The 13,720-nt window shown below is 59.0% G+C and overlaps 1 protein-coding gene and 1 long non-coding RNA gene across 3 annotated transcripts; one reads left to right on the top strand and one right to left on the bottom strand.

Annotated features, from left to right (window-relative positions):
- LOC106502942 lies at positions 219-7,456 on the bottom strand. Of its 2 annotated transcripts, XR_001296607.2 has the most exons (4): positions 7,366-7,456; positions 4,802-4,926; positions 4,064-4,152; positions 219-852 (listed from the first exon to the last, which is right to left on the bottom strand). It is a non-coding gene; the product is annotated as an uncharacterized LOC106502942 (long non-coding RNA). The 2 variants fall into 2 exon arrangements; XR_001919264.1 differs by having other exon boundaries at positions 4,064-4,926.
- On the top strand, positions 848-11,788 carry REN (renin). The gene is made up of 9 exons (XM_018060005.1): positions 848-1,894; positions 5,163-5,313; positions 5,804-5,927; positions 6,423-6,541; positions 7,340-7,536; positions 9,840-9,959; positions 10,333-10,477; positions 10,761-10,859; positions 11,453-11,788. Exons 1-9 carry the CDS (start codon positions 1,815-1,817, stop codon positions 11,612-11,614), a joined length of 1,197 nt encoding a protein of 398 aa, XP_017915494.1. The 5' UTR covers positions 848-1,814; the 3' UTR covers positions 11,615-11,788.

Raw genomic sequence — 13,720 nt, 5'->3', positions numbered from 1 at the left:
TGGGCACGTAGCCCCAGAGAGGAGCTGGGAGTTGCGGGCACACCGCTCGGCTTGCCCTTCCTTGAGTCCTCTGAAGGCTCAGCCTCCTGTCTGACCAGGGGGGCTGAGGGTCGCCCCTCAGAGGGCTGTGCATCTGGACATGCGCCTGACACGTAAGAAACATTCAGTGACACTTGCTAAGGAATGGCAGAGCACTGGAGCCTACAGATAAACATTGATTCAGTTTAATAACTATTTATTTAGTCTGATAAGACAGAAGTTCCCACGAAAAGGTTCTCCTGGCCCCTCAAATGCTTCCCCCAGTGCCAACCACAATGCTTGAAAATTCTCCAGTGAGAGTTTGTTCCAAGAAGCACCAGCTTCTCCCATCCCTCGGCAAGGGTGTTGTAATTTCAGAGATCCCGACGCATTAAGTAGTCTGCACACCAGCAACAGAGTTTCGCTCTGCCGGTTAAGTTCTTTCTGCCCATAGGTGCAGAGAGGAGCATTCTGAAGACACGGGACTTGGCTGCTGGAGCGTCCTCACGGGTGGGCACCCTGGGGTCGCCCGGCGTCTGCTTCCTCACACCGCCTGGGGACTACGGCCCAGAGAGGGGCGGACACCCCCACGACATGCGGCAAGTTGGGGGTACAGTCAGAACCCGAAGCCAGGCCCCTGGCCCTGCCTGTCGGTTCACTGGGCACTCATTTGATGAGCGGGGAGTACCACTCTGGGTGAGAGGCAGAGGCGTGCACATCGAAATGGTTCCGAGAGAGGACATTCGAGGCCTGTGCTTTCACAGAAGGCGCGTGTCTGCACCGTGGGAGCCCCAGCAGAGACAGTCAATTCCAGGCTGAATCCAAGCCTGCTTCCTGGAGGAGACAGAGATCCTGGAAGTGGGCCCCAAGGAGTGAGCAGGGAGGAGCCAGGAGAGGAGGTCCTCGGCTGCGTAAACAACATCCACCCTGGGATTCAGGGGCCAGGTGGATGCGTGGTGAGCAGCTCCAGACTGCTGGTAAGCCATAAGGGAAAGGGAAGGAGGCTGAGACATGCCCCAGAGAGTACTCAGGGAGAAGCAGAGAGAGGGAGAGGGGTGGAGAGACCAGCTGCTCCACCTCGCACTTTGGCAGAAAGCAGCCTCCCCCAGTCCCGGGGCTTCCCTTCCCTTCCACCAACACAGGTTATCTAAAACGGAACCACGTCCCCTGCCCTCAGCTCCTTGCTTCCAGAGGAGGTCTGTGCTGCACTTTCCCGTAAGCCACCACTGGTGACAGAGACCTGGGGGGAGGCCGTGTCGGGACTCCCTGGATCTGGCTCTGTCAGGGAACGAGCTGGAGGGATCACCCGTGTTCCAGATGGTAACACTGAGGCGCAGCCTGGGAGACGCCAGTCAGGGGCACAGCCGAGGTTAACACAGAGGCAAGGGGTCGGCGAGACGGGCTTGGGGGCTGGAAACCGGGGTCCTGTGCTTGTCCCAGCCCTTTCCTGGTTCCCTAGTGGTGCTGTTTCTCATCGGCTTCGGTCTTCCCTGAGGGGTCACAGGGCCAGGCCGAGACAGGGCTACTGGCGTCACTGGGTGCAGCCTTGCTTTCCCACAGCCATCCTTCTTCTAGCCCCCCAGCTCCACGTCAGAAACCTGGTCACCCTTCACCCACTTAGCTCAGTCCCGTTGAGGGATTTATTACCGGCTGCCCCGCCATCTGCCCCGCAGTAATAAATCAGGGCAGAGCAGAATCGCAGCCATCCCGAGTGTGCATGTATAAAAGGAGAGGGTGCTTCAGGGGACCCCAGAGCGAGCTGGGCACCCAGGCGAAGTGTGGGCCAGAGCAGCAAGATGCCTCTCTGGGGACTCCTGCTGGCGCTCTGGGGCTGCAGCACCTTCAGTCTCCCTGCAGACACCGCTGCCTTCAGACGGTAACTGGGAGAAAGGGTGGGGGGAGGAGGGATCCTCGCTGTCCTGACATGGGTTGGGGGGCGGTTCAAACAAGGGATGTCACCCATCCTCGCAAGCAGCCGGGCAGGGAGAGTTTCGCCCCATTCAGAGAGGTCAGGTGACTTGCCCGACGTCACACAGCCAGCAGAAGCACTAGCTGGGCCTTTGGATCCTGGCCCAGAGTTTTCAGTTCCTGCACAGATCACCATGCTAGGCGCTTTGGGGCGACTCGGAGATGACTGAGACATGTTCTCTGCCCCTCGGGAGCTCACAGACTAATTACTAAGAAGGGTGTGGTATTGTTAACCCTGCCAGGGAAGCAGGGCAACGTAGTGGTTAAACGCAGCGCTTCCAGAGCTGAACAGTCCTGGTTTAAATTCTGTTCCACTAGCAGTGCCAACTAACTCTGGAACCGTGGGCAAGCCCCTGAACCTGGCCAGGTCCAAGTTGGCCACTTTCACTTTTCAATATTCAAGTATTTGGCTACACTGGCCGCTTGGATCTTCATGGCAGCAGGCAGGATCTTTTAGTTGTGGTGTGAGAACACTTAGTTGTCGCACGTGGCATCTAGTTCCCTGACCGGGGATTGAACACAGGCCCCCAGCATTGGGAGCATGGAGTCTTGGCCAGCGGACCATCAGGGAAGTTCCAGTTCACCATTTTTAAAACAGGGATAATAAAATACCTATTTTACAGAGCTGCTCTGAAGAGTGAATAAGATATTGCCTGTAAATGCCTCAGCCTGGTGCAGGCATGCTGTAAAAACCCAGCTGTTACCATCTCCAGGGGGGATTATCACGATTATTAAAAGAAAAGTTTAAGGTAGCCCAAAGGAGGAGGATAAAGACCCAACATCCATGTTTGGCGACAGGCCCTGAGGGAACCCTGATGGCTCTGCCTGCAATGCGGGAGACCTGGGTTCGATCCCTGGGTTGGGAAGATCCCCTGGAGAAGGGAAAGGCCTGGAGAATTCGATGGACTGTATAGTCCATGGGGTCGCAGAGAGTTGGACACGACTGAGTGGCTTTCAGTTTCACTTTCTTCCCTGAGGGAACAAGGCTTCTTCAAGGCTGCAGGAGCGGGGCAGCAGGTGGGAGAGGGCCTTCCAGAGAAAGGGTTTCACGCTGGGGAAGCAGAAGGGACCAGAAGACCTGAAGTTAAGGGGCAGGCTTTCCTAACAGTGGTAGTTGCTAGGCCTGTAAAATGCTGAGGACTTCATAGGATTGCCTCCTGTGCCTCAGCTCAAATCATCCTCCCAACAGTCCCATTTTATAGCTGGGGACACTGAGGTTCAGGGAGGTCCGATGTAGGAGGCTCAGCCTGGGCACACGCTGCACCATGTTTCCAAAGCCTCTTTCCTCTGCTCCAGGGAGAGTAGCTGCTGGGCTGGGGGCGTGGTGAGGGGGAGAGGCGCTTCCCAGTGGCAGTACGTGTCTGAGCGTGGCCCCCACCTCGAGGATAAAGGGAGGGAAAGGAAAAAAACATTTTCCCTCGTCTCTTCAGAACGAGAAGAATGAAATTAGACCAGGGTGAAGAGGGAGTCAGGCTTTCCAAATGTACTTAGAGGAGTTTTGCTAACTGACATGAGCCTCAACGTCCCCATGCAAGGCTTTGCGGCACTCTGAATGGCCGATTCCAGTCTCAAGGTGCAGTCATTGCCTTTTACACACAGACGCCTCTTAACAACATGTACTGAGCACTGGGCAACTCAATCTGCAAAGTGCGTACTCTCAGTGGTAGGTACTACCATTAAGTCCATTCTTACAGAGACCCAGAGGAGGTCAGGTAAGTTGCTCAGAATCAGGCAGGTAGGAGGGGATTCGAGCACATCACCACGACCACTACACCCTCATCACAGAGGGCGCGAGGCTGTGCAGCGCTGGTTACGGACACCCGGGGGAAACGGGGCAGGTGCCCAGGCAAAGGGGAGGCCAGCGTGGGGGCATGGGGGCTTCCAGGAGGTGGGGTGCACGCTGGCCTTAGAGGGCTGGAAAACGCTGGAAAGTGCTGGCGTCGGGGGGAGAGTGAGGGAAAGGGGAGAAGGAAGGGATTCTCTAAAAGGAGAGGGTAAAAGGACCCCTCTCTGGGGTCTAGCCTTCTCTGTCCCTCCATTTTCCCGTCTGTAAAATGAGAATAGTAAAGATACTCACCTCAGGTGATGGCTGCGAATCAAATAGATCATAGTCGTGAAAATACTTTGTGGAAGGACAGACCATGTTATGAATATGGCAAGTCATTTCTGTTAAAATATTAACACCAACAAGCATGAAAGTTGCATTCACGTTTGTGGGCAAAATGCATGGGGCCTGAGAAGGAAAGGCTAGTGCAAGTACAGAAGAAATAGGGACCCTCCAGGCTTTGGGCTGCAAGCCCGGGACCCCCAACAACGGCTCAGGCACACAGCCTTCACGTCGGAGTCCGGTGCCCCTCTGTGGGAGATGGGCCAGTCAGGGCACCTCGAATCCCTGCTGCACCTACTCCTGAGTCGCCTCATCCCTCACCCCAGAGTGAGGACAGCCAGCCTGCAGGATGGGAACGAGGTCATGTGGTGGCGGTGGCCTGCACGGCGCGGGGTGCCCGCACGGTGGCAGCTCAGGGCGAGTGAGTTTCCCAGTTCTCTTTAACTCTGCCTCCCGAAGGTGACGGGACCAGAAGCGGAGGGCCTGGGACCTAGGCTCAGGAAGGCGCTTCTTCCCGAGGGCAGGCTGCTCGGGCACCCTGGAGACGCCTGCCTTCCCCGACCCCGCCCAGTCCAGGCCCAGGGCCCGGTGCTGCCTGCTGCTTCCTGGAGCCCCCGCCCCGGCCGTGCGGGCATGTGCTGCCACCTGCAGGCCCCGCGTGGCACTGCCTCACCCATCCAGCCGTGAGCCGGCTTGCCCAGCCTTCACCTCCTTAGGGGGACGTCGTGCTGTTTCCTCCTCCGTCTTCCCATCCGCTGGAGCCCCTCGAAGGCGGTGATGGTCTTTTTATCTCTAGCATCCAGCGTGGTGCAGGCACAGAGTAGGTGTCCAACCTGTGATTGTGGAGAGAATGGATGAACAAATGACCTTAAAATGATGAGCAAAATCAAACAACAGGAGCGAGTTAGTTGAGGATCATTTAATACCAGCACAGGTATAAGAGTTGAAGACTGATCCCTAGGTGCCTGGGCTAAGGTTGGGGTAGTTTTATTAGAAGCTTCTAGAACTCTACCATTACTGTGGGAAGGGACAGAGCTCTTCTACTTTTTCTTACTCCATCATGGGCCAGGATCTTCCTCAAGAAGATGCCCTCAGTCCGGGAAAGCCTGAAGGAGCGAGGCGTGGACATGGCCCAGCTGGGTGCTGAGTGGAGCCAGCTCACCAAGACTCTCTCCTTTGGCAACCGCACCTCCCCTGTGGTCCTCACCAACTACCTGGACGTGAGTGCCCAGCTCGGTCCCTTGCCCACTTCACTCTCTCCTTCTTCTCTTGGGCCTAAGGCATTTTTGCCCTTTCTGAGCACCTCACGAAATTCCCATTTCACAGCTGGAAAGACTGAGGCACAGAGGACCGGAAGGAGCCCAGAGGCGGGGTCAGGTTTGGAACTCAGGAATCCAGGCCCTGGGCCCCCAAGTACAGGTGTTGCAGGGGCAGGGGTTCAGCGAAGCATCAGGATTTCTGTGGGGCATGGGGCACCTCCCTGCTTCACTGGCAGTACATTTAATTTGCCCTCTGGTCTTACTGAGCCTCCCACTTCGTGTCATGAGACACTGCTAAGCCTCTGACTCCATCCCTGCTGAAAATGGAAGCCCAGACCACCCAGGCTACGTGGTCTGCCTCATTTCACCCCAAGTTCCAAAGGGCATATCAGGCAAGACCCCAGGGCTCCCCAGGCGCCTCAGGCCACCACACCTCTCCTTCGTCCTGCAGACCCAGTACTATGGTGAGATCGGCATCGGCACCCCACCACAGACCTTCAAAGTCATCTTTGACACGGGCTCCGCCAACCTCTGGGTGCCGTCCACCAAGTGCAGCCCCCTCTACACAGCCTGTGGTGAGACCAGGGGCCCGAGTGCCTCCCCACGCCACTCCCCTGTCAGGCCAGGCCCAGCTCAGTACCTCCTGCTGCCCCCTGAGCTTCCTCCATCTGCCTCCGCCCCCTGCCCCTGAGAGGAGAGGAGAGAATGTCATGGCCAAGTGAAAAGCAGGCTCCAGAAGGACTGAATTCTCAGGCCCATTCAGAGCACAGGCTGTGTCCTCCTCAACCTCAGGGAACCGCTGAATGCTTCCAGGGACCAGAGTCCTCTCGCCAGCCTGGGATTAGCAATTACTTTAAGACACTTCATCTGAGACAAAGTTCTCAGAGACATGAGCACATTACAGGGGTCCAAGAAATACAGACCTTGATTGACTAACCACGTTTTTCAAGCCTCCCAGCTCAGGGCCGCCCTGTCTTTGCACTCAGGCCTCAACACATCGGCCCCACCCAGTGCCCGCCTCCAACCCCTTCCCCGGGCTTCTCTGCCCTGAGCCTTTGTCTCCCCGCCAGAGATTCACAGCCTCTACGACTCCCTGGAATCCTCCAGCTATGTGGAGAATGGGACGGAGTTCACCATCTACTATGGATCTGGGAATGTCAAAGGTTTCCTGAGCCAGGACCTGGTGACTGTAAGTGAGGCTGTCTCAGGTCATCTGCCCTCCTTGTCCCCAGGCCTCCTCTGCCACCCTAGCGCCCGCGGTTGGGGATGGTGCAGCCCAGCCCGCCTTGGAGGAGCACCCTCCTCTGCTACTGCTCCCTGGAGCTGCAAGCACCTGGGGCAGAGCAGAGCTGATTTCTGGGCACTACCCAAGTAATCTGTGAGGGCCTCTGCAGCTATGGCATTCATGGAGCTTGTCCTGAGCCCAGTCTCCAATCGAGGAACCTGCTTGGGGTCATCCGACTCTGACTGAGCTCTTAACCAGACCCTAGACTGAAATCCCGAGTCAGGGTCAGGGTCAAGGGTACTGTCAGCCTTATGGTCAGGATCACTTTTGGAGTTAGGCACAGGTTGTAAGGTCACAGCTGAATTCAGAGTTTGGAATTAGGGTCAGTCCTGGTTCTCACTGTCACTTGGTCTGGGTCTGACCTGCCTCCATCTCTAGGCTTCTCCACTCCCTGCTCTGGCAGAGTCAGGGTAGGGGTACCCATGGAACTGGGAGAAATCAGTGTGAGCCCATGAAATAGGGGAAAGGGGGCGTGAACGGCAGGCCTGACTGTGGTGCCGCCTTCTGCCTCTGTCCCTCCTAGTCCCTCTGGACCCCCAGCCCAGATGTGCGTTAGGAGAGCTGCTGTGCACGTGGGGTTGATGAAGTGGTCACACCCGCGGTGGTGTGTCCCTAGGGCCCTTCGTGGGGAGGCCTGGACCGGACTCTGACCAGGGGATGGGCCGTGGGCTTGGTCTCCCCTGGTGCTCCTTCCTCCCACAGGTGGGTGGGATCACAGTCACACAGACCTTTGGCGAGGTCACGGAGCTGCCCCTGAGGCCCTTCATGCTGGCCAAATTTGACGGCGTCCTGGGCATGGGCTTCCCTGCCCAGGCAGTCGGCGGCGTCACGCCCGTCTTTGACCACATCCTCGCCCAGCGGGTGCTGACCGAGGACGTCTTCTCCGTCTACTACAGCAGGTGGGCGGGGCGGGGCCGGGGCCGGGGCGGGGCCGGGGGCGGGCCGGGGCGGGGCCTGGGCGGGGCCGGGGCGGGCCGGGCCGGGGGCGGGGCGGGGCCGGGCCGGGGCCGGGCCGGGGCGGGGCGGGGCGGGGCGGGGCGGGGCGGGGCGGGGCCGGGGGAGAGGGGGCGGGTCGAGCTCCTGTGCTGCGTTCAGGATCAGGTGCTCCATATCCAGAGGGATACGATCCAACATGGAAGCCAGCGCTTAAATAAAAAGGAAATAAAGTCAGGCACTCAAATCCTCAGTCATACTGTACCTTTCAAGTACTCAGTGGCCGCAGTGACTACCGGCTACCACACCGGACTATACAAGCACAGCACAGTTCCATCTTGGCAGACGAGGCTTTTACTTACAGTTTAGTTCAGCACTGCTCTAGAGCAAGAGAAGAGCGCAGAGTGGCGGTGATGGGAAGGGAGGCCTTGCCATGACCGCTGGGCCTCCCTGTGAGGGCCTGGCTCCTCTCATGTGGACTGCTGACTTCATTCATTAGTCCCTTCACTTATCTGCTCAGTCCCTGACTCCACAAACCCTGGACACTGACATGACAAGCACTGTGCAAGGCTCTAGGGGTACGGCCATGAACACAGTGTACAAGACAGAGTTCCAGCCCTCACAGGGCTCACAGTCCAGCAGGGAGGACAAGCAACATTACAATGTGATGAGCAAAACAGGGGACATGAGGCTGAAACCCTGCGCTTTCAACTCCAGGCCAGACTTGCGTGCAGCACAGCCAGGCTTGCGGAAGCTAGCACCAGCTGTGGAGCAGAGCTGCGATCTGCCCTGAGCTGCTGGGCACAAGCTGGAGACAGGGGGTCATAGGCATGAGAGCTGCAGCCCAGTAGCAGTGAGGACAGAGGGGAAGGCCAGCACCCAGAAACATCGCAAAGATAAAACGGAAAGGAGTGTCTGGTTTGGCGAGAGTGACTGAGAAAAGGCCACCAACTGGCAGGCGGGGCAGCCTTGGGAAGAGCTGCTCCAGAGGCCGGGCCAGGGCAGGCGGCAGGCAGTGCAGACAGGTGTGGGTGTCAGGGAGGGAAAGGCCCACCGTGAGAAGTCTGCCTGGGGAGGGACGCAGACACCGCTGCGCAGAGAAGCAGGGAGAGACGTGCAGGTGTCTGTAAATGCTGGAGGATGCCCGAGTATGGGCAGGTGGGAGAAGCAGCCAGCAGAGGGCCAGCAACTGAAAAGGCAGGAAAAGAAGACAATTGAGGGCAGGAGCCGAGAGGCCACGGGATGGAGGGGAATCCCGGCAAAGAGGCCTTGTCGAGGAGAGGCCTGCCTCTTCCTTTACTCTGGGATGAGAAGGAGGAAATGCCCGGAGAGACCGTGAAGTGTTGGGAGAGAGGTGAGCGGAGCTCGTCTAGCACAGGTGCACGTGTGCTGGACTCATAATGATGCAACCTGCACCAGTAACACATGTGAGCTACGTGCTGCAATGCACACACACACCTGCCTCCTAAGAGGGCTGGAAACCCCATCTCTCTCTCTTACACACACACACACACACACACACACACACACACACGAAACCATCCCCAAGGTAGACCCTGACCTGTGGGAGGCATCATGCCATCTCAAGGAGAGGAAAGCAAGGGGCATCAGCTGCGGATGGGGCACCAGAGGCCCTGGCTCCAGGCCCCCCACTCACTGCTGGGGTGACTTCAGCAACTTACCTCCTGGTGACTCCACTGCCTGGAGGATAAAGAGTGTGTAACACCCCCCTGCCAAACAATGGGCTGGTGGGCTCACCTGAAACAAAAGCTTCCTTTCTGCTGTCTCTTTCTCTGCAGAGATTCCAAGTAAGGAGATGGAAAGCCCCGACTTGGCCCTGACCCTCCAGAGCACCTGGCCCAGAATCACACATGCCACCCGCCCCAAACTCACTGCAGCGGGCCAGACACCACTGACGCCCAAGCTCCCCATCTACCCCCGCCTCCCTCACGCCCCTGCCTACCACCCTAGCAGCTCCCGGGGGCCCATCCCAGGTCCCCCACTGCTCAGGCCCCAGTGAGGTGGGGGCGACTCTGTCCTGCGTCTGCCCCTCCTCTGTGGCCTCTCTGGGGAGGCTTTACTGGGTGCTGCTGGATCACCCTGGAACCCTCTGACTGAGCTTTGGGGACGGGCAGAGGTGGAGAAGCGGCCTCCACGCCACGCCCCAGCCTTGCCGCTGGCCCTGAGCCTGGGCCCCGCCTCCCTGGTGGCTGGGCTTACTGAGTCCTGGAGGCCTTGGGTGTCCACGCTACTGTAATCTTCCCTTTAGGAATTCCCACTTGCTAGGGGGCGAGATCGTGCTGGGAGGCAGTGACCCCCAGTATTACCAAGAGAATTTCCACTACGTGAGCATCAGCAAGCCTGGCTCCTGGCAGATCAGAATGAAAGGGTCAGGACCCTCAACCCTCTTCCCTCTGAAAGTGCTGCTGCTGCTGGGGGTGGGCCTGCAAGGGGGCTGGGCTGCCGTCCTGCCCTCTCTCCGAGTGCAGCCCTTGCTCTCTGCTTGCTTGGTCCAGGAAAGGGACACGGAGATGATGGGTCAGGGGGAGGGCGCAAAAAGAAGAGGCAGAGGGTCACTAAGCTGTGTGCTGGGGTAGGCAGCATTCTCTTCTTCCAGCTCACGTGTCACGCATCCCTCACCGCGTCACCTGACCTCTGGCATGGCCTCCCATCACCTGCCCGCACTCAGGAAAGCTGTGCAGCTTGGTGGTGCCCCTCAGCCTTCTGTCCAGCTGTCTGTCTGACACGGTGGCCTCCCCCAGGGTGTCTGTGAGGTCGACCACCTTGCTCTGTGAGGAGGGCTGCATGGTCGTAGTGGATACTGGTGCATCTTACATCTCAGGCCCCACCAGCTCCCTGAGACTGCTCATGGAGGCCTTGGGGGCCAAGGAGCTCAGCATAGATGAAGTAAGGAGCTGGGGGGTGGGCACCAGGGAGGAGGGTGCACCACCTGGCCCAGGCCCCCAGATCACCCCAGGATGCTTTGTTTCCGAAGGGGACCGTTTCTGGCCTTCCCCTCCTCCCTCTCACACTCTTCCACATGTGACCTGGGCCCTGGGAGGGGGGCTTGGGAAGCTGGGGGCTGTGCCCACCCCTCTGCAGCAGAGGGGCCAGGCCACAAGCACGGGGCTGCGTCTCCTGGGGTACCTCCCACACTCAAAGGGGCTCCTGTGACCCTACCCGCTGCCAGTATGTCGTGAACTGTAACCAGATGCCCACACTCCCCGACATCTCCTTCCACCTTGGAGGCAAAGCCTACACACTCACCAGTGCGGACTATGTGTTACAGGTGAGGCTGCGGTTTGCTCCTCCGTGGCAGGGAGGAAGAGGGGGCAAGGGCCTTCAAAAACAGACATGTCATTATGCACAGATTACCTGCTAGACCAGTGGTTCTCAAACTTGGCTGCACATTAGGGTTACCTGCGAGCTTTTAAAAGTCCCAGTAACAAGCCACATCCCATACCAACTGATACCTCTGGGGATAACTGGGCAACAATGTTTACAAAACTCCCCAGGTGATCGCAGCATGCAGCCGAATTTGGAAATCACTGTGCCCATCTCCTGATCTCCATTCTGATCAAATGTCCCCAGTAATGCTATCTGCTTTTTATACTCAGCATGTTTAGAGGTGTTAATAGTTTGTCTAGGACCAGAAGCTCTGCCAGACTGTGAGCTCCTGAAGGCAGAGCTGCCCCTGATCCACTGTCAGTAGCATCCGGCTTGGTACCTGCCTCTAGGAGGGGTGTGACCCATGATGGCTGAAAGGGCCAAGATGTGATGGAGGCCCAGTGCGGATGGGGCATGGGTGGGCAGATGCTGCTGAGGGGTCTGGCAAGGCGGTTATGTGCCAGGCAGTGGAGGAACCTTTCTGCTTCCTGCCAGGACCCCTACAATAATGATGATCTGTGCACACTGGCCCTGCATGGTATGGACATCCCACCACCCACTGGACCAGTCTGGGTCCTGGGTGCCACCTTCATCCGCAAGTTCTACACGGAGTTTGATCGGCGTAACAATCGCATCGGCTTTGCCCTGGCCCGCTGAGGCCCTCTGCTGCCCTGCCCTGGCCCAGAACTAGAGCACTCTCTGGGACCACCCCCCAACCCCTGCCTGTGCCCTCACTCAGGGGGGTGGAAGTCCCCCCAGATGTGTGCCTTGCCCCCAGTACTGGCTCTTCCCTTCTTTGAGGACCACAAAATAAAGACTTCATGTTTCCAACCCCACTGCATCTGGGTTCTCAAGGATTTGAAACAGGGAAGTACAGTGTGTGATCTTGTGCAGACAGAACGCGACACAATGACAAACTCACAAGCGCACAAGCACAGGCTCCTGCACGCAGGGCTGATGCCACCCATGCAACGTCGGCAGGGTTCAGATGGAGTTGTTCACACTACCCTGGGCGGGAAGTTTGCAGAGAGCCAGCCCCTGGAGAACCAAAGCTAACGCCGCGGCAGTGGACTGTAGACAGAAAGATGCTCCAAGCTCATGGAGGTCAGCCGCCAGCGCAGGCTCTGTGCTTCCCCGCGTAGCCATCTAACATGCCATCTAAGGCACTAACACCTAAAAACATAGAGCCACAGAGGTCTGCCTGATACTCCCCTTGTACAGGAGGAGAAACTGAGCCTCAGAGAGTGAAAGCTCTGGCCAGGGTTGCTCAGTGACGTGTGAAAGACCACAACTAGAAGGCCGCCCATCTGACTCAGACCTCAGGAGCTTCCCACCTTCCCACATACAGGTGGGAGTCTCCACAGGTTCAGAGCTTCAGCCACCCCAGTACGGGCCCAGGTGCACAAGCACATAGATCTACGCGCTGCGCTCTTCCCGATCACGAGACCTGGGGCTCAGGTCGAGGTGTTCTCCCACTCTGACGCCTTGGACTGGCTGTGGGAGACGTGTAGCTTGGGGAATAAGACACCGTATCCGCCCAAATGAAGCCATTGACACTGTCCCTCTTCATGACAGCTGCTCACCCCTCTTTTGACTGAAAGAAGTGAGGCACTGAGGGGCTCACCCAGGCCTCAGCAAACCTCATAGCTCGAGAATTACCGCCTGTTGGGATTGTATGGAATCCCAGGACCTCTCCCTGGCAGCATTCCCACATCTGTGACATCCCTGTGCAGAGCCAGGAGCATGACTCTCTGAGTCTTCTTGCCTGCTTAGCTGTATTTCCTCGCTGCAGGAAGGCTTGGAGTCAGGGTTCTTTCCCAACATCCTGGGTTCCGCGACCTTAAGTAGCGCCCCGCCCCCCAACATCTTCTATCCTATTCTATAAGACAGCCATATACAGCTGTTTACATTAAACATAAAATTGAATTAAATGTCACACTAGCCCCATTTCAGCCCTGGACAACACAAAAACAGAACACTCATCAGCCCAGAAGTTCTTTGGGGCAGAGCGGGATTCTGCGCAGCGATGAGGACAGGGGCCTTGCGGTTGGGAGATTCCCAAAGAGGTGGAAGGGGCCACGTGGGGAAACAGGCACTTTCCTGGGTGGCGCCGCGAGCGCTCTCCCAAGTCGGCTGGTGACTGAGGTCCCCATGGGCACGGCCGCCAACAAAATGCATCTCCCCAGTCCCCTCGCCATCCCAAAAGGCCTACTCCCGCGGAGCCTCTTGCAGGAGTCCAGGGACTGGGGGCTCAGGTGGTGCCGCCCAAGCTAACCACCTGGGGGCGGCGGAACCTCCATACCTCCGGGCGGACTCGGGGCGCGGGGGGCGCTTTCCCCGGGCCCCGCCCCGGTTATCCGGGGGCGCAGCCTCCGGTGGGGCGGGAGGGAGGAGGCCCCTCGCGGCCTCGAAAGTCGGGGAGCGAACCGGGGCTGCCCCATCCGCGGCCCGGTCCCCGCCGCGCCCCGGCCAGGCTTCCCGGCTCGCGCGGGAATCCCGCGCTCGGGCCGCCGAGGCTGCAGGAGGCGGTGCCGCCCCGGCCGGCGGCCCGTGACGTCGCGGCCGCCGGCGCCCACCCCTGCCGCGCCCCCGCCCCCGCGCCGCACCCCGCCCCGCCCCCGCCGCCGCCGCGCCCCGCCCGCGCCGCTCTCCGGCCCCGCCCCCGCCGCGCCCCGGCCCCGCCCCCGCCGCGCCCCCGTCCGCGCGGCGCTCCGGGGGCGGGGCTGCAGGGGCCGGCCGTGGCCCGGCTGCCCGGCCCGCCCT

This window comes from Capra hircus, chromosome 16 (assembly GCF_001704415.2).
Source record: "Capra hircus breed San Clemente chromosome 16, ASM170441v1, whole genome shotgun sequence".
In the NCBI taxonomy this organism is placed as follows: Eukaryota; Metazoa; Chordata; class Mammalia; order Artiodactyla; family Bovidae; genus Capra; species Capra hircus.
The sequence above is the reverse complement of the archived record's forward strand: the minus strand, read 5'-3'. Positions and strand labels throughout refer to the sequence as shown.